Genomic DNA, 21,649 nt, shown 5'->3' on the forward strand with positions numbered 1-21,649 from the left:
TGGCCAAATGTCATATAGCGACACCCAGGACTTAAGAACTTCAAATTCTGTGCTCCTTCCAAACCCACCAGAATGCCTGTTTCATAAAAGCAATAAATGTTAACAGCTATGCCCTCAGTGCCATGAGCAGTGTCTGGTCCACAGTAGCAGCTCATTAAGTATTTGGCAAAGGGGTCCTGCCATGGCTCCTCCCAGAACTTGGTGTGTGTGTTGAGGGAATGGTTTCCCTAAGCTCTAGCTGCAGGCTCTTCTTGCCCCCACCACAACCTGAGTGATGACTGAGTACATAACGCATACTACATCTTCACAAATTTGTCCCATGGTGACTTTGCAAAGAATCCCGTGAGCCTGTTCATCACCCTTGGCAGCCACTGGCATGAGGGGCAACTGCAGCTGTGGGCCCATAATAAAAAGAGTCCAGAAGCAGGAGGATTATTAAATCTTTATTCAGCCAATTTTCTCAGGCCCCAGGCCCTGATGATGACTGCACCCCTACCCTTTTCCCCACAGGAGGCATTCGGCTAAGGCCACAAAACATTACGTACATTCGCACACGTCATGAAAAATATCCAAGGGAGGGACCCTGGCTTTGACTGACCTGGACCAGTACCCACACTCACACAGACCCTGGCCCAGGGACATCCTCCTTGCAGGAGGCATTGAGGCACTGTTGCTGCACTGTAAGCCAGCACTCACTGACCTCAGGGAGCATGAGGAGTCAGAGGGCACTGTAAAGGGAAACCAAGACTCTTCCTTGATGCCTGCCTTATTCTGAGCACCCACCCTTGGCTGTGACAAGGTTACCCTGAAACCCCACCCCAGACCCAAAACATACCTTTCTTTCCCCATAGATGTGGGCCCTCACTCCGCAAACACTACACTTCTGTTTGTAGGGTCTCCAAGATTCTCATATCTGAGAACATAAATTAAGGAGACTTCTGTCTGCTCCACCCCTGCTGCAAGCCTGCAGCAGCTTCCCAGGGAAGCCCCAGCCCACCATGACCCAGTACATGAGGGGCAGAGGGGGGCAGAGCCATGTTCTGCTACACCCACTGGTGGACACACGGGCCCAGCTCCTTCACTGTTCTCTGGGTTTGTTCCCCAGCAGAGGAGGACCTCCACGCACACTCATTCCTCAGGCCCCACGGGCCCTGTCACACTCACACGGCACGCTTTTGGCAATGCCTACTCTCCTCCTTCCCCCTAGGGGTACAAGAGGTCACCCCAGGGGACATGCATGCAGAGCCTCCTGGATCTTCTGGCGGCAATAGGAGTACTTTTGCAGGATCTGGCGGAGGTGCTCCTCCTCCTCCCGCTGCAGGATACGCAGGAAGTTGTGTAATTCAGGCATGCTGAAGGCGTCCCACTGCAAAGGGGGCATGGGGGAATGAATACACATGATGCATCAGGGATGGCCAAGCCAACAGACCCTCCCTCAGACCAGAGAAGACCAGCACGTCATAGTCACACATGCTTCCACTGGACTTTCTGCTATCAGGCTCTTGCTTGAGTAGTTTGTGCTAGGATCCGACAGTAGCCTGTATAGAAGATAGGCCCTACAAAATAGTCACCTCACTGAGAGACAACCAAATTAGATGTTCCCCAACTCCTGTGGACAGGCTATGCCCACATTCTGCGTCTAATCCAATTGCACAAGCCTAATATGTTGGAGCCAGAAAGCTTCCAGGTAAAAAATCTTAATGCCTAAAGGAGGGCCTCCATGCTGTCATGGGCCCACCTATGGCTTTGATCTGGTCTGGGGTCACCAGGCCATCAGATACACTCCCGAATCTCCAGAGGATTTTTCCATATCAGAAAAGAGCAAAGCACCAAGACTTCCTGGTTCTGGGGACAGGGCCCAGGCTTTGGCCTGGAAGCCTTCACTTTAGTTACAAAGCCTATACACTGTGGGTGGAGCTTTGCAGGGCTAATCCTCCAGCCCAGTTCCTTCTCCAAGCCTCACTGTAGCTACAGTCCATCAGCCCTGTCCAGTGACAATTGAGAAACTAAGGAGGACTGTGTACTCACGTTCACCTCCCCAGAGTCATTTTCCTTCAGGACGAAGCTCAGGGCCTTCTCACTGGGCCCTGCAAGGAGCCGCAGGCGCAGGGGCTGCTCGTCATCTGACAGTTTCCGTAAGTACACTAAGGGCCGGATGGGGGGATGTATGATTAGAGACAGGCCCAGCCACCTCATCAGCCTCTGCATGCACAGAGGCATACATATATACCCTCACACAGGGGTGGGGTGGGAAGCCAACCTTGGCCATGACGCTCAGCCCGCTCAAAGAGTGCAAACTTGCGGGGGTCATCTACCACCAAGAACTTGCGCAGCAGGGCCTCGATGACCTCACGTGCCCGTGTTCGTGACAGCACATGCAGGTGCTTGACAGCATCCTTGGGCAGGTAGAAGGAGGTGCGGCGCCTTGCAGTTGTGCCCCGCCCTGGGCCCCGCCGGGCATCCTGCAAGGAGGGTGGCTTCTTGCTGGAGGGCACCGAGACAGGCCGTACCAGCTTCAGCTGAACCTTGATGAAGCCTGTGTAGGAGCCATCTTTGTTCTAAAGAGAAAGAGAAACCAAACCATGAGAGTAGGTTCCAGGCGAGATGAAACAGACTAGGTTACCACTGGTGCACTTGGAGCTGGTTGGGTATGCATAAATTGCTGCTTGGGGCCACCCAAGAATACCTTACCTGTGACCCTCTGAGCATCAGGCACAGACCTGGGATCCTGCTTCTCCCCCACAGCCCCTTCCTGAGCAGTCAACTCACCAGGCTCATGAAGAGGTTGCTGTTGATCTGGCCATTGTACTCCTTGATCTTCTGCTCAGTCTCAGCCTGGGAAAGGTCAGGTGTCTCCCACTCCACAGGCTCGTCCTGAAAGATGGGCCATCATGGACACAGGGCCCTTAAGGAACCCCAGGCTTCTCTGAAAAATGGCCTCCAGGGCAGCTTTTGGAAACCAACTGTCTTTGGCCCCCTGTGACTGATGTATATAGCTGCCCAGCAGGTGCATGCCCTGAACCAGTCACTGCTCCTGATTCTGCACACTATGGATAGAGATGGCAAAGTCAGAATCATTTGGCTTTTCTCTGCTGCCTGTCTAGGGCCACCTCAGCACTGGATGTAGCCCTAAGGATACTGCAGACCAGGGGCAACTGAAGGCAAATGGCCACAGGCCAGGAAAAGATGACGGACTCTGAGGAGAGACTCTTGTTTAAAGTAAAACCGTATTTCGACCACACAGCCTGATCCCCGGACCCTAGTTGGGCTGGTATTAGGGTTTGTCCTAGAGAAGACAGCCTATTTTTCCACTGTGTGTCAGCACAGGGCCATGACCCACTACAAGGTGGGAGGCGTAGGGACTGGTACACATCAGTAGTTCAGCTACCAATGGGCAAGAGTGGAAGGGTAACCTCTACAATGTCAACACCCTTTGGTGGAGTCCTTGGGGCCAGCCTTCCGTGTTTCAGGATCACTGTAACATGACGTTTAACCTTGACCCAAGCTGCACAAAGGGCAGAGTCAGGCCAGGCTCCAATTTGCCAAAGGTGCACAGACAGCTTCCTGTTAGAGCTTGTCTCACGAGTGCCAAGCAGGTGGGCTTCTGCGCCTCCCCCTACTGTCTAGAGAGTAAACCCAAAGATTTTACCTCTATGACTCAGTCCCCACCTCCTTCAGGGACTGGATTCCTGCCAGAAGTGTGGAGTGTGGGCCAGGACAGCCAGGCTCTTGAACTTTCTTCTCCCAAACTCCCTTGGCCCCACTGTATCAACCTTACTTCCTGTTGACATCAGATAGGCCCTAGTTGGAATGGGGGTGTCTCAGACACAGCTGAGATCACCACTAACCAATGCCTTGTCCAGGGGGAATTCCCACAAGAAGGTTTCCTGTAGAATGATCCTGTGCTCAGCTCTGAGCCCAGGACAGCCAGAGTTCTCCCCCACTGCTGCTTTGGAGCCCTCTAAGCTGCTTAAACCATCTGATGGGGATGAATGGGGAAGACAGATGAGAGAGCAGGGTGGAGCCCACAGGCTTTCAGCAGTATTCTCCTCACCCAGAATTGCTGCTATTCAGCAGCCAGCAAGTACATGGGGCTGAGAACTGAGGCCAGAGCCTTATAGGAAAAAGGTACTGGGGGGAGGGTGGGAACTAAAGTTCATTTGCTTCTCCAAGTTTTCAAAGGTCTCCTGGATGGAGAAGAGCACTGAGGAGTAAAACCTTGTTGGGGACAATGCTGTTTAGGCCAGTAAGAACAAATGGTGTGGGCCCTGGAAAATGAGGGACCTGGGAGCAAAATGAGGGCTGGAGGCTGGGAATAAAGGGCAGATGTTGTTTGTTTAGGCTCAAGGAAAGGGTTTGGGACAGGAAGGAGTGCCCCAATGGGAGGAAGTACCCAGATGGGAGGGGTGCTAGGGACAGGAAGAATGCTTGGCAGAGTCTAGTGCCAGATCAAGAAAGAAGAGCATTCTGTTTATAGAACAGGAGGGCATACAGATGGCGCTAACTTATTCCTCGGGTTGGCTTTCAGCTCCTACCTGGGAATGAGAAAACTTGTTCCTCTTCCCTTCCTGGATTATCCAGGAGCCCTGGACTCAGATGCAGTGACCTTAGTTCTAGCCCCTTCCTTTCTCTGGGTGAACCTCCCTTAGCATCTTCACTCATAAACCAAGGGACTTGGACTGGAGGCGCTGAGCTATCCTGTCAGGATTCTAGAGGAGGAAGGAGTTACTTTTTCTGTTTCCAAAGCTGCCTACAAGAAGAGGATTCCAACAGCTGTCCCAGAAGGATGCACAGCAAGACCATGGAATTTCCCTTCTCCTGCACCATAGGGACCCACGCTCCACTCTATCACTGCCAGTGGTTTAATTTTATATACGACTTGGGACTTCTCAGCCTCCTTTTCAATTGGTTAGTTATCTTGTGGTTTCCTCACCTTTCTACAATGGAAAAACAATGGCTCAGGCCTGAGTCGTAGGGAGATAATCCCAGGGGTCCACACTCTAACCTTGCACCCACGCTTTGGGTTGAGATAATGGGGTGCTAAGTGCCACCCCTTTTGTAAAAAATTTTGTAAAATTTCATGTAAAGCATCATCCCCAACTCCATTTTCTTGGCTCAAATAAGGAATTCTGCCCCCTTGCTGCCAGGTATTCTGATCTTCACAGTTCCTATCCCTCTTTCCTGATGACCTGGCACCACACTTTATAGTACTGGATTAGTAACCCCGATTTCTTTCCACCCTTCGCAGTGCATTTTACATTTTACAATCTAGCCTTCCCCTCCTGTCCTGTGGGTAAAGTGCTCCTGAATGCTTACGACCCCAAACAAAGCTTCCTTCCTATCCATTTTCAAATCCCCTTTCTCCAGGTCCACCCTAGAGGGATTAAAATCCTCCACATCCCAGCAGCTAGCGACAAGGCCACGACTGGCAAGAGGTGGGGACTTAGCTGGATCCATCCAAGAGTGCATATACAGTGCATATAGCCTCTCTGTCCTAAACATACTTGCAATTCCTGGCAAGAACTACTTCCCCTCCACTTCCTCCTCGAGTTTTCCGAGGGAGGGAGTGGGAGCGTCCCAACGCGGAAATCGAGGTGCTAGTCCAGACTGCTCACTTGGCTTTAGTCATAGGAGGATAATTCCTGTCTCAAGTCTACCACAAGGTACAAAGCTGCTTCCCCTGGTTCAACCGGTCGGTCTGTAACAGGGAGAGCAAGGAGATTTCGGGATTCAGTACCGAGGCGCTGGAATAGGGGTTTTACACACGCTTCCGCAGTCCAGCCCCCTGCCGGGACCGGCAGGGAGCCACGTTGACCGCAGGGTGGTGGTGTTCACCTACTCTCGACACCGCAACTTGCCGGGGAGGGGCGGGGTCCTGCGATCGCCCCCTGCCCACCTCCGGCAACCCCTGGCTCCCACCTGGTCCCGGCGCGGCCTGCGCGCCAGCGAGGTACGCGCCGTGAAGTACTGCTCGAGCTCCGAGTCCGAGTCCTCTTGGCTACAGTAGCCACTGCTTGTTGTGCTGCTCCAGGTCATCTCGAAAGAAGGCGTCTCCGCCTCACCCATCGCAGCGCCCGCCCGGTGCCCCCGTCCGGTGCGTCGGTAACCTCCAACCACCGCCCCGGGCGCGCGCGCGTGTGTACGCGTGTGTCAGTATGCGCGTGCGCTGGAGCCTGCGCCGCGCCGCAACCGTTAGGACTGAAACGAAGACAGCCAGGATCTAGCTCTTGTCTCATTGGAGGAGGAACGTCGAGGGGCGGGGACACACCCGCTTCTCATCCAGGAATGACTTCATCGCCCAGGCAGCTAGACTTAGCTCCGACAGGCAGGCCCCACCTCCCATCCGGAATGTGTCGGAGCGCATGCGCAAGTGCGTCAACATAGCCGTAGGACCGGAAGTAGGATGGTTCGGAAAGTGCGCGTGCGCGCAGCCGAGGCAAACTCCCGCAGGGGTACCCTTGGGGACTGTGGGGTCTTCGCGCTGCCAGGTCACCGGGTACCTTTGCGAGCCCACGCGCAGAATTAGCTACTCTCTGCTGCCGGGAAATCAGCTCCTAAAACGCTCGTTGCCCGTCCTCGCCCCGCCCGTCAGCCCCCGCCCTCTTGCTCACCACGTTCGTGTCCCGCTCCAGGGCGGGTTCCCAGCCCAGGTCCCGGGGCCCGCAGCAGTCCAGGCAGACGAGCGCACGGCAACGGTAGTGGCAGGTGAACTTGCAGTCTGTAGAGAGGCCGGGTCGTGAGGCGGAGGGGCCCCAGCTCGGGGAAGCGTCCCGGGGATTGAAGGGAAGCGCGGGATTGAGGGCCGTTGCCCGCCTGGCTCTGCATGATCGGCCTATCTCTGGCCGAGTTATGGCTCTAGTGTTGGTCCCTGGGCGTCTGGAAACTGGCTGGAAGGCCTCAGGCAATTAGGGATGTAGGCCTGCTCAACAGTTGGTTTTTTTTTTTTTTTAAAACAGGGTCTCACTCTATTGACAGGGATAGAGTACAGTGGCGTCATCATGGCTCACTGCAACCTCAAACTCCTGTGCTCAAGCGATCCTCCTGCCTTGGCCTCCCAAAGTGCTAAGATTACAGACCTGAGCCACCGGGCCTGGCCAGCAGTTGGATCTTTAGCGCCTCGCGCAGAGCTTCCTCCTTCCATATTGTCAACTTCTCCCTGAACTCATTTTACTTGAAGGAGAAACCAAAAACTCTTAATCCATGTCCCCCTCTAATTGGCATCTCTCTCTGCTCCCCTCGGAACAAAACACTAGTCTATATACACTCTTCTTTGCCTTCACTCTCTCCTCTACCCACTGCAGACAGGCTTGTCCCTCCCTCCAGGAAACTGCCCTGGTAAGGGTCCTCGGAAATCTTGTGTACTGTTGAATGGTATCTAGTGTTCCATTCTTCACTCTCACCTCCTCAGCATCGTTTGATACTTACTCCCCTTGGCTCTCAGGGGACATGATCTCTTAGTTTTCCTCCCACGCCCCTGCAGTTCCTGCTCAGCTCCTTTGCTGGTTTTGCCTCAACTTCCAGATCTAATGGTGATGCCTGGGGCTCAGTCCTGATCACTGCCCTGCTCTGTCCATGCTCACCTGCACCAGATGCATGGCTCAAGCACCGACTTCCCAGATCAAATCCTATGTGCCAGTAACTTCACTTGAATGTCTAAGACATTTCAAGCGAACAAGGCCAAAATTTAACTCACTTTTCCACCTTACTCCTATCCTTGCCAAAGTTCCTTATTGCTGCAAAAATTGCCATTATTCCCCTAGATGTTTGAGACAAAAACCCAAACTCATCCTTCATTCCTCCTGTCTCTATCTCTGATACACACCCAGGTTGTCCTGTTCCTCATCTCCATGGCTACTTTATTTCTCCTTGGGAACACTGCAATATCTTAGCCCTTGCTCATTCTTCATGTTCTGTCACAACTCCTATTCTCCCCTCAGCTGAATTTACTCCTGTGACTTACTCCTGTGGAGAGGATCTCCATTCATACACAGGCCTGGGATATACCTTCTCTAAGTTCCTAAATGGGCCAGAGCAGTGATTCTCAACCCAGACTGCACATTAGAATAATTTGGGGAGTTTTAAAAACATTACTGGTGCCTAGGGTCCACTCCCAGCAATTGATTCAACAGGTCTGAGGTAGGATCTAGGCATAAGGGGGTTGGAGGGTTGTAGAAGCGCCCCAGGCGATTCTGGCTGGTGTATAGCCAGTGGAAGAGCAATCTCTGCTTGCTGGTGATTCCCAGGGTGGGCAGAAGGACCACATGGCTGTGTTCCATGTTTTAGCACCTGGTTTACTGGGCCCGAAATAGGTGTTTGCTAAATAAAGACTCAACAAAATTTCTGCTTGCAGAGGGTCACCCAAAGTTCTAACTTTTTCCAGGCCCCCTGCCATAGGTGGGTAACTTCCCTTCACCCCAGGGATTCTGGAGGGGGGGATACAGTGGAATGAGTCTTTGGGAAGAGGCAGGCTTGGGTATATGGGCACAAAGGACAGTAGGCACAAAGCCTTTCTCAAGAAGGGCCAAGGCACTTTAAAGAAGCTTGAAATCAGCACCCTGTTAAAACACAGGCAACCACCTCTGCCCAGCTGCGCCCCAGCCTCGGATAGAGCACGGCAAAGGATAAAGCATCTTCCTGCACTCTTCCGAGATGGGGCAAAAGTAACGCACCTAGTTCTCAGGAACTCTCTCAGCCAACCCCCCCCCGCCACGACTTGACCCGCAGAAACAGCGCTGCCCCTTGGCCGCCTGTTCCACTCTCGCGGCGCGGGGCTGCTACTCACGCGCGCACTGCAGGCCCTTGCGCACGACGCCCCAGATGAAGTCGCCGCACAGGTCGCACCACGTGTGCGTGGCAGGCCCCGCGGGCTGGAAGCGGTGGCCGCGACCGGGGACCAGCTGCCGTGCGGGATTGCGCGCGGTGCCCGGCGCGATGCGCAGCGCGTTGGCACGCTCCAGCCGGGTGCGGCCCGGGCTGGCGCGCCCAGTGGGTGCTAGCTCCCGCAGCTCAATGAGCTCAGGCTCCGCCGACATGGCCCTGTTGGGCCGGGGCTTCGGCTGGCTCTGGGCACTAGCAAGCGCGAGGCGGGCGGGGCTGCAGGGCGGGCCCGACTTCAGCGCCGCCCCCAGGGTCCAGGCAGGGCCGGCGGGAAGGAGCTGAGAGCGACGCAATGGAAACCTGGGTGCGAGGACTGTGTGGGCTCGAAGGCAGAGCCGGGCAGGGGTTGGGGGCATTGTGGCAGAGCCCCTGCCCTGCTTTTCCCCACCTCCTTCATGCCCTCCCCGATCCCCGACGACAGAGGCGACGGTGACCAGTGACCGCAAAGCGCCATATAGAGACGTGCGTGTTTCTGAAGGCCAGCTTTACTGTGCTAGAGGAAGAGGGTCCCCGCATCCGGCCCTTGCCCTTCTGCGCCTGTTTGCTGTGGCAGCATCCTCCGCCTACCCACTGGGTGGGGCAGGAAGTCGAAAGCCTTCGCTTGGGGAGGGGAGGGGAGGGGGGGATGGGTCAGCAGCTCTACCCTCCCGCTTTGCTCACCACCAGGGGAGTCTGAGGCACTGGCAGAGCCTGGACTGAAATCCTGGGGTTCAGGGGTGCATTCTGGGTGGGTTCCCTTGCAGGGGTGGTAGGTTCTCAGCAACTGCAGCTCTCATTTCACTCTGTCTCCCTGGGCTGCCAGGACACAAGTCTTTCCATGCTTCTCCCAGTGCTTAACTTGGCAATCTCTGCAGGCAGGGGGGCTTGTGAGGATAGCAGTGTATGTGGGGGAATCTGGGAGTGGGGCTTAGGGGTGCAAGGTCCTAGGGTACGCTCACCTGCAGCAATACCACTCATTCTGGCATCGAGAGCAGCGCTTGGAGGCCTCTGCACTACAGTGGGCACAGCGGGGCCGCTCTGGAGCCACTGCCTCTAGCACATCCAGCCTGTAGGTCTCAGCCCACCTGGAGGAGGGTCAGGAGGGCCTGAATGAGCCTGGCAGGTGGGGGCACCCTGCCCACCTCCATACCTCCTGCATCCCATCCACCCCTTCTGGCAGTTCAGCAGGTCTTACCTTCGTGCCTGCAGCCGCAGGTCCTGCTCTGAGGGGCTGAACACATGCCGAAGCTGATGCTTGGCAATAGCCTGCCACTTGCCTCTGTTCTCTTGCTCCAGCCGCTCCCAGATTTCTGGGATCTAGGGGAGAGAAGTGGAGAGTGGCAGGAAGGAGCTGGCAAAGTGGACAGTGGTCCTGAGCAACTAAGCTTCCAGTGCCTACCTGTTCCAACACCAGGTCCTTCTTAGGGGGCTGGGTTTCAGCTAGGGCCAGGTGGGCCAAGAAACCCTGCAGGTCTGCCAGATTGGGCAGCTGGTCGAGTAATGTGTCTGTGAGGAAGGCCCGAAGCTGCAAGGATGTCCAGTGGGCGTCAGTTTGAATCAGGTGCTGGCCAGAGGGCCAAGGAAAAGGGAGAGCCTGGGCTGGACTGAGGGTGTCTGGGGGGCCCATGTCCCACTCGCTGCTGCATTACCTGAGACCCGAGGACTGAGGTTGAGGTGGGTGATCAAAGATAAATAGCAGGGATGCAGTGGGGGTAGGATGGGGTACAGCAGCGCTGGGGCTGTAGGGACTGGTGTGGGGGTAGCTCCCCACCTTGAGCAGCTGTCCCTTGGCAAAGCTTGTGAGGCAGTAGCGGGCCCGGGCCTGAGGGCTTAGCAGTAGGTTGTATAGGGCAATCCACACTTGCCCGTCCAACTTGCTCAGCTTTTGCTGCTCTGAGGGGGCCACTGTCTGCCAACGGCCACCCTCAAATTGCTGCAGCTTGCCTAGGGAGAGGAAGCAGCACACTGGGTGCAGGCATTGCATTTTCTTTGAGTGACCCAGCTATGTGGGTTGGGGGACTGACCACTGCTTGGGCATGGTGGGAGAACTTGGGCTACACGACTTGCCCAGGCTACAATGGTACTGACCCCAGAGCAGGGTGAGTCCTCAGTAGTGGACACATGGACTTTACCTGCTACAGAGGCCAGGCATAGGCCCACCTTGGGTGAGGCATCCTGGTACCCTCTGAGGGCTGGGGGAAAGGGTTTGTCTGCCTGTGTGCAAGCTGCCCACCCCCATCAATCCCGAAGAATGTCCTAGAAGCAGTGGGCTGGGGCTTAGTTGCATAGGGGAAGACCTTACCTCCTTCCCTCCGGCTCCAGGGACTGTGCTCCAGCAGTTCCACCAGAAGACAGGGCAGGTTGTGGGTGCTGAGCATGCGGCTCAAAGTGCTCAGGGAAAGGCTACAGGCCGGGGTGCCAGAAGGGAGGTGAGCAGAGGCAGGCTACAGGCCAGTCTTCCAGCCCTCCACCATAGGCCCAAGGCCCAGTAGGGTGCCCACCTGTCCACACAGTCTGTGATGTAGCGCAGTACCGAGAGGGCCTTCAGTGCAATCTCAAATTCCATCAGCTCTGCCTGCTTCTGCAGCTCCTAAGAGGCCACACATTGTTCAATCTGGGCCACCCCTGGCCTGCACAGGCCTTGGAGAACCTGGATCTAGTCCTTGCCAACCCCAGGGAACCTCAACCCACCTGCATAGGGGTGCTGTCCTGGGACCCCTCCTTCTCAGAGAGGCTACCACGGCCAGTCTGGGCCACCAGCAGAGTCAGTTTGCGGTGACAGTAGTCCACAAGGTCTAAGACGGTGTCCTCTGCTGACTCACATACCTCCTGGTGGGTAAAGGGAGGGAAAACTTTCTGTATCTGATGCCCTCCTCACATAGACACAACCTCCCTTTCTGCCAGGCTATGGCCTGGAGCAGTAGCCCATGGGCAGGGATAGCATCTCACCTTGTGGAAGAACACCGTCTCCAAGAGGTTGATGATGGACGCTTCATGGTGTACCTGTCAGACAAAGAGGAGGACAGGCCCTGGGGCTGCTGAAGTGGGGATAGGGGCCACTAGCTATCCTCCCCAGTCCAGGGCCCTCTGAAGGGGTGGGAGGAGGTCTGAACTGAGGGCCCAGCTCACCACCATGTATATGGGGAAAGTGTTCTGGGGCTTGAAGTCCTCCAGCCTGCACAGCACGGGGAACACCTTCTGCTTCCACATCTCCACTGCGATCAGCTCTTCCACTAGCGTTGGAATCTTTGAAGGGTGGGGGACAAGACAGGGATGAGTTGGGCCTGTCTTATCCTGGCAACCCTCCCATCCCTGGATCAGCCCAGCTCAGCTCTCCTCAAATTCCCCTTGGGTCCCTAGACTCTCCAGACCCCAAAGTACCCTTCCTGACTTCTCTCTTGCACCTTGGACCTTCATTTCCAGCTGCCCCCAACATCCCTGTGGGGACATACCCCATGCTTCCTGTGACTAGCCTGCATCCTGTCCCCAGACTGCCTTGCCCTCCCTGTACAAGCACCCTTATCTCCCCTCCCCTCCCCTCCCTCATCCAGGCATCCCTTTCAGGCCCATCCTCCTGCTAATTCCCTCCCTCTTGTCCCTGTCCCACCCTCCAAGACTCTCATGTGCCTTGGCCTCACCCTTACTCAGGGCTCTTCACAGTGCCGTATTCCTACCTTACCCCCTGGTGGTGAGCTCCCCCTTTTTCTTGCGGGGCAAGCCTTTTGTCAAGTGATATCTCAGATCTTTTACTGGTGCCGCTCCCTGGCCCATGCTGCAGCCAGGTATCTCCCTGGTTTCTAACTCCCCCTCTCATGTTGGCAAGGCTGCCTCTTTCTGTGCCAAAGTCCCACTCCCACTTCAGTTGGGGCTCCCTCTGGCCTTACAGTCAATTCAGGGATGCCTTTAGCACTTGGGCTTTCCCACAAAGGTTAGGCTGTTCTAGGATCCATGACCCTAATCGACCCATGCCCTGCACCAGGCCTGGTGTACCAGGGTCCTGTCCAATAGGAGTACAAAATGAAATGTGTAATACAATCTTCTTTCCCCTTCAGGGAGGACAGGTGTACCAGGCCAGAGGGAAGAGCACACACCTAGGGTGATCCTGAGGGGTAGAGAGGGTGTGGGGAGGAAAGCAGGAACCCTGCATGTGACCTCGAAGTACCTTCCCATGGGTGACCAGCAGCTCCTGAATGGGCTCGCCCTGGCTGACCGTGGCATCAAGGATGGCTTGCATGTTCAGCTTCTCCAGGTTCTCATGCTGCTGGTTCCACCTGCCCCAGAGGGTGTGTATGTGCATTTGGTGCACATGTGGGAATTAGGAGGATGGGGGCTGAATCCTATTGAAGCCTAACGTTATCCTGAGGGCCGGGGAGACACATATATACATACTCCTATCTCGGAGAGCTTTGCCTCCCCACCTGGGGGCTCCTCCACACTGGGTAACCCTCCCCCAGTGTCAGGCCCAAGCTCCCCCACTCAAGGACAATGACCCCGTGACTACATCTGACCCAGGTGCCTCACCCTTCGGAGCCCATCTCGCGTAGCTGGAAGCTGCGCAGACGCCGCACCAGCACGTCAGCTTCCCCGGGCAGTAGCAGCTCCAGGTCGCCCATGTTGGGGCTGGGGTGCAGCCGACTTCGGACAGCAGCCAGGACGGGGTGCCGACACACTCGGGGACGTCGGACTCCTGCGGGGCCGAAGTCTGGGACAGGACAGTTGTGGAGCGGTTGGGGCGCGTGGGTCCTTGTCGCCATAGAAACGGGTTAGCTTGCGCCTGCGCAGTGCAGCCCGGGCCCCGTCCCCGCCCCCGCCGGCGGCTTGGCCAGGGTCGGGACTGGTTCCCCGCCCGCTTCACCTGCCTGGCTGCCAATAGCAACCTTGTTGGATTACCAGACCTCTGTCCTTCACAACGGGCTGCTGCCCCCGAGCCTCTCCTGAGCTCTGGACCCCCCTGGCCTAGACTTCTCGGACGTCAAGTCAAGTAACCCTGACCCCCCCACTAGCTCCTCCTGCATCTTGGCCCACTCGATGCTCCTCCTCATGGCTTCCTGGTTCCCATATTTCCATTAGTTGGCTCTACTCCTGAAATACTGCCCAGAGCCCACAACTTCTCTCCATCTGAATCCAGACTGCATTACCTCTCCTGGGTGTAACTGCAGCGGCCTTTCACTGGACCTACTTCTGCTTTTGACCCTCAGGAGCTGCCAGGAGTCTCAAAGGTGTACATCAGACATTATTACTCCCTTGCACGAGAGTGGCTCTGTGGCTTCCTCTGGCACTGAAAATAGTAGGTCTGAAGCTGCAGCCTAGCAGCTCTGCAAGATCTACTTCCTGCCCTCTCTCCTAACTTGGGGCTTCAATTCTTGGCTTTCTCCCTTTGCCTCCTATGTTCAAACCGCATGGGCCTCCCTTGGGTTCATCCCATACATCCCAAAGAGGTTTTTGCCTCAGGGTTTTGCACTTGCATCCTCGCCTGGAATACTGTTTTTCCTTCAGGGTTCAGTTTATGTCATCCCAGTGGGGTCTTTCTTGGCCATCTAATCCAGAGCAGTCCTTGTTGTCATCTTTTTTTTTTTTTAAAGAGATAGGGTCTCACTTTGTTGCCCAGGCCTCTCGAACTCCTGGGCTCAAACACTCCCTTTGCTTCAGGCTCCCGAGTAGGTGGGACTACAGGCACATGCTACCACACCTGGCTAATTTTTTTGTAGAGATGGGGGGCGGGGGGGGTTTTGCTATATTGCCCAGGCTGGTCTGGAACTCCTGGCCTCAAGCGATCCTCCCGCCTCGTCCTCCCAAAGTGCTGGGATTACAGGTGTGAGTCACCACACCTGGCCCCAAATCACTCTTTATCACATCTCTGTTTCTGGCTTTTTATTTCAGTTTGTAATTAGCAGCGGGTACCCTTACTTGTCCATTGTCAGTCCTACCCACCAGATGGCGCTCCAGCACGCCAGGCTTGGGGCTATTTCATTCACTGCTGGGTGCCCTGTGGCAGAGGCAGTACTCAATAAAGGTAGGTTGAAATGCATGACTTTATTTACAGAACTAAGATCAACCTCCACACAGTATGAACTAGCCTACTGGTCTAGCTCCATGTAGCATGCAGGACTTAGCAGGAGGTAGTAGCCATAACAATGTGCCTATCCGGCCACCACCAGCCTCATTTCCAGCAGATGATGATGTTGGGGTCGTTTTCAAGCCGCTCATCCAGCTCACGGTAGCTCATGCCTGGGTAGGGTGGTGGAAGTGAAGTCAGTGGCCTTGGCTTGGCCACCCTGCCCTGACCCCACCCTGACTGCCCTGCCTGCCTCCACCTGTCTTGCAGCAGATCTCATCATAGCTGTGGCAGCCTGTGTAAAGCCGGGCAGGGTGGCTCCACTCTTCCTGAGACACCCGCACGGGATACTTCTGAAGTCGCCGAATCAGGTTCTTCATAAGCCCAAACTGGATCAACTTCCTAGGGTAAGGGTCAGGGGAGAGAGGGGTGATGCCCTGGCCAGGCCTCCTTCCAGCCAGGCCAACCCTTTCCTGTAGTCTTCCCTTCAGTGGCCAGACTGGCCTCCAAGCCCATCAACTCCAGGACACCTGCCTGTACTAGCAATGCCATGTGACTCTGCTCACTTGGAATCATCCCCTGCTTCCTCTCTGACCCAGGGCTCCTGTCAGACACAGAGGGTCTACCTTCTCTCAGGTAATCCCCTCATGCTCCAGGGATCCCCCTCTGACCGTTCATCAACATGCTGTAGCTGCTGGGGGTGGCGGCCAATGAGGTCTCGCACAGTAGTTCCAGGGCTCAGACTGCAGTACAGCTGGAACACATCCCGGAGACTGGCCCTTTTGTGCCCTGTGGATGCCAGGGTTCAGCTTGCCAGGTGGCCCTGCCCTCCCCACGATGGCCTCCCCCAGAGCTACTACTACCTTGCTTGGTCACATAGGATAGACATGCCTCCTGCAGGGATTTGTCGTCTACCAGGTCCTGGACCTTGGGCGTTGGACAGTACACATTGGAGTACTAGAGGGTAAGAGAAGACACAGGGACCCGATTGAGTGGCTTGGGAAGCTGATATAGTCCTGGTCTGGCCCAGCCACATGGTTCACTCCACTTAACCATACCTGAGACTCACCTACCTGGAGGATGGATACCAGTGTCACAACGCCATAGTACCTGAGAGAGACAGGTGTGCTCAGCTTCTGAGGACTATGCCTTCCCAGCCCCCATACTCAGGGCCCCTGGCTCTTCCCTGGCTTGTGACCTTGTACTGGATGTGACTGTAGTCCCACTCACAGCAGGTTCTGGATAGCAATGCGCACCAGGTTGAGCTCCACGTCTGCCTCAGCTGAAATCTTCTGGACATGGCGGAAACCATCAATGTAGGGCAGGATCTGGGCAGAGTAGGGCAGGGTCAGAGGAAGAAGGATGAGGCCAGGGCTGTAGCCAGCCCTAGGTGATACCCAGGGAGAGATGGCATACCTGTTGTGTAGTGAGGTCCCACTGTGAGTTGAAGAACTCCTCCTTGTCCTTGGTAAAGACAGGCACATCATATTCCTGGGCCACAGGAGGGTCTGGACGCTGCTCTATCACCTTCAAGTGGATGGTGTTGGACTCATCTGCAGGGGCCCCACCCATATCTTCAGTGCCACTTCTTCTAAGTGGCTCTCAATTACCATCCAGGCCTCCCAGCATCCCTTGAGGCAGTCAAGTGGCTCTGGGCAGGGTCAATCTTCCCCTTTTATGGAGCGAGAAACTGAGGTCCAGAGGGGGAAAGGAATATGCCCAAGGCGCAGAGCTGGAGAGCTCTACTGGCTCCCCCATCCCCATCATGCACCAGACCCTGGACATCAACACCTCAGCCCATGGCTATTTTCTGGCCACCAGTTCATTGATGTGTCTTGTCCTTCTCCCCTACTTTCCCCTGCCACTTTTCCATCCCTCCTCTACCCCTCTGCTGTCCTTGCAGAGGCTGGGCCATACCAATGGGCAGAGTGCACCGGCCTGAAGCATTTAGCTCCTCCAGCAAGATGGTCATGATGGGCACCAACTTCTGCTTGCTCTCCTCCGTGGACACGAAGCTGCTCTCTAGCTGGATAGAGTACGGACATGGTGGGTACAACCCAAGATCCCTGCTGGCTGGCTGCCCTGTCTGGGTCCCGAGATGGCTAACAGGGTCCCAGGTCTGGGGGATTTTGGAGACATGGGAACACTTTCCCCAACTCTGCCTGCCTATACACCCAAGCCCATATCATTTGCAGACCTCCAGTGTGGTCAGGTAGCCAGCCAGCTTTTTAACGATGGGCTCGAGGGCACAGGTCTTGGCCTGGGCATCACACACAAAGCCCAGGTTGAAGAGGAGGGCATTGCGGCTGTACTTCTTGTGTTCAATGCACACAGGACAGCCGATCAGCTTCTTTTCCATGGCTGTGCTGGATGGGTGGAAAAGAGTCAGGCCTGCCCCCAAGCCTATTCCCTTCTCCTGGGAATCCCCCCCACCCTCAGCTAGGGCCTCACACAGTGATGAGCTTGTTTTGCAGCTCTGGCTTGGTGATGATGTACACTTGGACCGTGTCAAACAGCTCCCGGGAGATGAAGTCCTCAGGGACCTGGGGGAGGGGTGTGTGTGGCAACAGGCTCCTCAGTGGACATGGGTAGTGGGTGTAGTACAAAGGGTACCCTCCTCACCCCAGGCCCAAGCCCTGTTCTCCAGCGTTTCCTTCACTCCCATCCACCTAGGCCTACTACTATTTTATGTTTCCAAACACATGCTGTGTTCTCATCTGCTTCCTGGCTTTTGCATATGCTGTTCCCTTTATCTGGAACATTCTCTCCTCCCTCACCTAACTTCCTATGCTTCATTTAAGTCTTAATCCAGGGATATTCATGGGCCACCCATCGGACCCCCACAGCCCGATTTCCTACCAACACTGCCTATGTGCGCTATGTCCTCCCACCCCGCCACACCAGGAGCCGGGGACCTGGATCTGAGTATCCTCTCTGCTCACGGTTGTTCGCGAATGAAGGAGTGGTGTGCCCACATGCAGCACGGGGATTTACCGCCTCCAGGCAGCCGGCTGAGCTCCCGAGAACGCCTGTCTCCCCGCCCAGTCCCGTGAGCCCAGGTGGCACCTGATAGGTTATCTTGGGTCCCAGCGTGGGGTGGAACTCGCTGAAGAATATGCATTCTATGCGGCAGCCGCTGCCCATGATGCTAGCAGGACCTGGATCCGTGGCTCTTCGTCCCTAGCGTGCAGAGGCGCCCCACCCCTGGGAACACCTGTCGGAGACAGCCCGCAGGCCTGGGCCGCCGGGTCACGCAGAATTAAGCGCGCACACGCCAGCGAAGCCTTCGGCTCAATAGCGCCTGCGCAGCGGGACTCAGAGGCGTGGCTGGGGAGGTGAGGGGCTCGTCTCAGGAAGTGCAGGGTGGGTAGACATCGCACCCGGAAGTGAAGTGCCTCCGCGACAGAGCGGCAGCGTGCGCGGCAGGGCCCTGAATATCCAGCTTTCTTTGGAGAAAACCACTGCATCAGGGCGGCGCTGTTGGTGAGGCAGGCAGATCCCTAGCATGGAGGGGGAGCATGCCACCGGCATTTAGGGAGGCAGTGCGCGAAGGGATTCACGCTGTTACTGGGACCGGAGCTGGGGACTACAATCCCCATCGTGCTCCACGCCCTCCCAGGTGGCGCTCCCGTCGGTGACGGCGTGATGCACGCTGGGATTTGTAGTCTTCCATGGCCTTGCGCATCCTACCTGGAAGGTGGATCAGGGATTATTAGTACCGGTTCAGATAAAGGTACACGCTGACAGGCCGCCGGTCTTCGACTAGCATGCTGTGACTATTCCTAGTGCTGGTCTTGGTAGGGTTTCTACCATAACTTCTTGGAAAAGGGTGGCATTCCTGCCCTGTAACCTTTTGTCCAGTGAGAGGAGTGGACAGTGGGCACCTGAGACCTTTGCCCACACTACTATGCTTTCAGGCTACAGTCGCCAGCCCGGCTGACCATGGCCCTTTCTGCGGAGACCGAGTCACACATCTACCGAGCTCTGCGCACTGCCTCTGGGGCTGCCGCCCACTTTGTGGCCCTGGGCTTTACCATCTTTGTGGCTGTGCTTGCGAGGCCTGGCTCCAGTAAGTAGAATTCATAGTTGACTTCTGGAGAGGGCAAGGTCAGTTTTCCTGGGGAACAGGGGCAGTAGGAAGCCTTGGGCATAACTCCTGGTAACAGGCCTGGCTGGCTGAGGGTTGGCTGAGGGATATTCTGTGCTGGAGGGATGTGTGGGTGGTGCAGTTGGGTGTGGAGCTTCTGCCAGCCTGGCCAGACCCCACAGAGTACCTGGTTTCTCTTTCCTTGTGTGGGTGCTCCATGTGGTTGCGTCTCGGGAGGTGCTGAGGAAGATGGGAGGACTACCAGAGGAGTGGCAAAGCATGGCCTCTGATCCAGGAAGAGGCTGCGAAGAATGGATAGGTGTGGGGTCAGCTTGTTGCAGCAAGAGACAGCTTGCATTTTGGCAGCACCTCCTTGGGTGATGGACTGCCGGTATTCTTCAGCCTTTAAGGATTGTTATGACTGGTTTCTTCTTGCCTCAGCCCCACTAGGTCTCCTTTTCTTATTCTAGGCCTGTTCTCCTGGCACCCTGTGCTTATGTCTCTGGCTGTAAGTAGTGGGCAACTCTTAGGGGTGGGAGCATGGGCATAGGTGGTGGCCCTGGCAACCTCTAATCCTTGTTGACACTTAATATTCTTTTGGAGGAGTTGCATGCTCCAATTCCTGCCTGTGATGTATATCCGAGACTTGAACCAGAATATTCAAGACCCAGGACAAATGCATGTTTGTCTAAACACAAAATGAGGCTTTACCTACTTCAAGGCAGGAAGCTGAGAGATTGCATTTGGATGTACCTCTGTCCCTTTGTACCTTAATTTATGGTGATGCACTTAACTTTCTCTGAAACAGTGCACCCATGTGGCCAAATCTTGCCAAGAAATTGTATCTAGCCCCATGATAGGGAACAAAGCTTGTGAATCATTTATAACTGCCACAATCTAAACCTTGTGTTTGCTGGGTAACATGGCAGAGATGACATTTCAGAATAGCACCTAAGAAGTGTGGAGAGACATCTCTGTTTACTCAGGACAGATATACCGTCCCAGATGGAGTTTTCTATTCTTGCCCACCAAATGGATAGTCTTGTCAATGGGAAGATAATAAAAAAAGGGAATCAGTCCAGAATCACTGACAGCTTAGAAAGTTATCTAGAGCCCTTTTTCCTTCTGCTGGGGCAGCACCCTCACTTAAGTTTCCCATCCTGTCTCCTCAGTTCTCCTTCCTGATGACCGAGGCACTACTGGTGTTCTCTCCTGAGAGTTCACTGCTGCGCTCCCTCTCACGGAAGGGCCGAGCACGCTGCCACTGGATGCTGCAGCTCGTGGCTCTGCTATGTGCACTGCTGGGCTTCAGCCTTGTCATCCTCCACAAAGAACAACTTGGCAAAGCCCATCTGGCCACACGGCATGGGCAGGCAGGGCTGCTAGCTGTGCTGTGGGCAGGGCTGCAGTGCTGCGGTGGGGTGGGGCTACTCTACCCCAAATTACTGCCCCGATGGCCCCTGGCAAAGCTGAAGCTATACCATGCCACTTCTGGGCTGGTGGGCTACCTGCTGGGTAGTGCCAGCCTCTTGTTGGGCATGTGCTCACTCTGGTTCACTGCCACCGTCACTGGCGGAGCCTGGTACCTCGCTGTGCTATGCCCTGTCCTCACCAGCTTGGTCATTATGAACCAGGTGAGCAATGCCTACCTATACCGCAAAAGGATCCAACCATGAGCTCCTCCCAGCATAGGGGAGACCTGGATTTGCCCTTTACTGTAGGAGCTGGGGCTGGGACCCCCTGGACTCTTTCAGCTGACTTCGACATCTCAGGCACTGGCTCAGTCAAGGGTAGGAGAAGACCCATGTGTGATATTTTTGCTTCTTATGCCAGAGTGTCTCCCTTTTCCTTCTCTTCTTTCCATCATCCCAGAGGAACATACAGATCATGTATCTGGATGAAGCTGGGTTTGCAAGATTGCCTCCCCAGCAATGCAGCTCACACTTGTACTGGTATGTTCAGAAATTTCAGGATAAAAAATAAAATTAAAAAAAAGACTGAAAAGACTGATGGAAGGAGCAGCCCAGAGTTGGGGATGGTTCTTGTTGATGCCATCAGCATGAGAAAACGGGCACCTGGGCAAGATGGGGACCCCCTGTCCCTGGCTGCTCACTGAGGGGCTGAAGCTCTCCTAGCACAAATCTCCAGGATCTGGCTGCTGAGCTTCCCATGCCAGCCAGGGTGCCCTAGCAGGCCCTGCAGCTATAGTGGTGAATGGTACAGCTATGTGTCCTTCCCATCTCTCAGCTGCCCACTATGCTGGAGTCTTTAGACTGTGGTGGTTCCACAGACACAATGACAGGACGGAAGCTGGACATGGGTTGTCTCCATTGGTGTCAGGCACCAAGGACTCTGTCTTGAAGGTGAGCCATGGATAAAAACAACTTACAATAGAGAGGCTGTCAACCACCAGATCCTCTGGGGAGGGGCAGAGGGCCTCCCTGACTGGGGATTAGAGAGTGAGGGGAAAAAAGGGGTGATGGTCTGAGGTGACAGCTTTGGGAAGGTGCTTGGCAGTAGGCATGTGGTGGGAGGGGGAAGGGGAGCTGGGGTAATGGGCTTCTTATCCAGCTAGAGTAACCTTGGGGACTGAGCCTTTGAACCCGGAGTAAAGTCCCCGTCTAACTTTGCAGTTGAGTGTGATGATGAAG

General features: G+C 55.4%; 4 protein-coding genes across 10 annotated transcripts; 1 reads left to right on the top strand and 3 right to left on the bottom strand.

The window, feature by feature from the left end:
• Positions 1–423: 423 nt before the first annotated feature.
• RASSF1 (Ras association (RalGDS/AF-6) domain family member 1) lies at positions 424–9,154 on the bottom strand. Of its 4 annotated transcripts, XM_012638646.1 has the most exons (6): positions 8,783–9,154; positions 6,612–6,718; positions 2,770–2,874; positions 2,261–2,558; positions 2,029–2,144; positions 424–1,366 (listed from the first exon to the last, which is right to left on the bottom strand). In XM_012638646.1, exons 1-6 carry the CDS (start codon positions 9,030–9,032, stop codon positions 1,220–1,222), a joined length of 1,023 nt encoding a protein of 340 aa, XP_012494100.1. In that variant the 5' UTR covers positions 9,033–9,154; the 3' UTR covers positions 424–1,219. The 4 variants fall into 4 exon arrangements, with proteins under 4 accessions (XP_012494100.1, XP_012494108.1, XP_012494123.1 ...); XM_012638654.1 differs by lacking the exons at positions 6,612–6,718; positions 8,783–9,154 and adding an exon at positions 5,920–6,324; XM_012638669.1 differs by lacking the exons at positions 6,612–6,718; positions 8,783–9,154 and adding an exon at positions 5,616–5,903.
• Positions 9,155–9,344: 190 nt separating this feature from the next.
• On the bottom strand, positions 9,345–13,636 carry ZMYND10 (zinc finger, MYND-type containing 10). Its single transcript, XM_012642065.1, has 12 exons — positions 13,378–13,636; positions 13,019–13,127; positions 11,986–12,102; positions 11,806–11,859; positions 11,548–11,685; positions 11,358–11,446; positions 11,159–11,259; positions 10,628–10,800; positions 10,256–10,381; positions 10,052–10,173; positions 9,816–9,941; positions 9,345–9,725 (listed from the first exon to the last, which is right to left on the bottom strand). The coding sequence occupies exons 1-12, from the start codon at positions 13,608–13,610 to the stop codon at positions 9,650–9,652; spliced, it is 1,464 nt and encodes a 487-aa protein (XP_012497519.1). The 5' UTR covers positions 13,611–13,636; the 3' UTR covers positions 9,345–9,649.
• A 1,144-nt stretch (positions 13,637–14,780) lies between these two features.
• NPRL2 (nitrogen permease regulator-like 2 (S. cerevisiae)) lies at positions 14,781–18,394 on the bottom strand. Of its 4 annotated transcripts, none has more exons than XR_001137184.1 (11): positions 17,978–18,240; positions 17,363–17,454; positions 17,109–17,277; positions 16,829–16,937; positions 16,328–16,464; positions 16,142–16,239; positions 15,981–16,021; positions 15,775–15,868; positions 15,583–15,700; positions 15,171–15,313; positions 14,781–15,084 (listed from the first exon to the last, which is right to left on the bottom strand). XR_001137184.1 is itself a non-coding variant. In XM_012637672.1 (11 exons), the coding sequence occupies exons 1-11, from the start codon at positions 18,053–18,055 to the stop codon at positions 15,017–15,019; spliced, it is 1,143 nt and encodes a 380-aa protein (XP_012493126.1). In that variant the 5' UTR covers positions 18,056–18,394; the 3' UTR covers positions 14,781–15,016. The 4 variants fall into 4 exon arrangements, 3 of the variants coding, with proteins under 3 accessions (XP_012493126.1, XP_012493119.1, XP_012493134.1); XM_012637672.1 differs by having other exon boundaries at positions 15,985–16,021; positions 17,978–18,394; XM_012637665.1 differs by having other exon boundaries at positions 15,970–16,021.
• LOC105804943 (cytochrome b561 domain-containing protein 2) lies at positions 18,337–20,991 on the top strand. Its single transcript, XM_012637710.1, has 4 exons — positions 18,337–18,394; positions 18,829–18,980; positions 19,469–19,506; positions 20,171–20,991. The coding sequence occupies exons 2-4, from the start codon at positions 18,854–18,856 to the stop codon at positions 20,672–20,674; spliced, it is 669 nt and encodes a 222-aa protein (XP_012493164.1). The 5' UTR covers positions 18,337–18,394; positions 18,829–18,853; the 3' UTR covers positions 20,675–20,991.
• Positions 20,992–21,649: the final 658 nt, after the last annotated feature.

The sequence above is a fragment of the Propithecus coquereli genome, unplaced genomic scaffold, assembly GCF_000956105.1.
Source record: "Propithecus coquereli isolate 6110/MARCELLA unplaced genomic scaffold, Pcoq_1.0 Scaffold1, whole genome shotgun sequence".
Classification (NCBI taxonomy): Eukaryota; Metazoa; Chordata; class Mammalia; order Primates; family Indriidae; genus Propithecus; species Propithecus coquereli.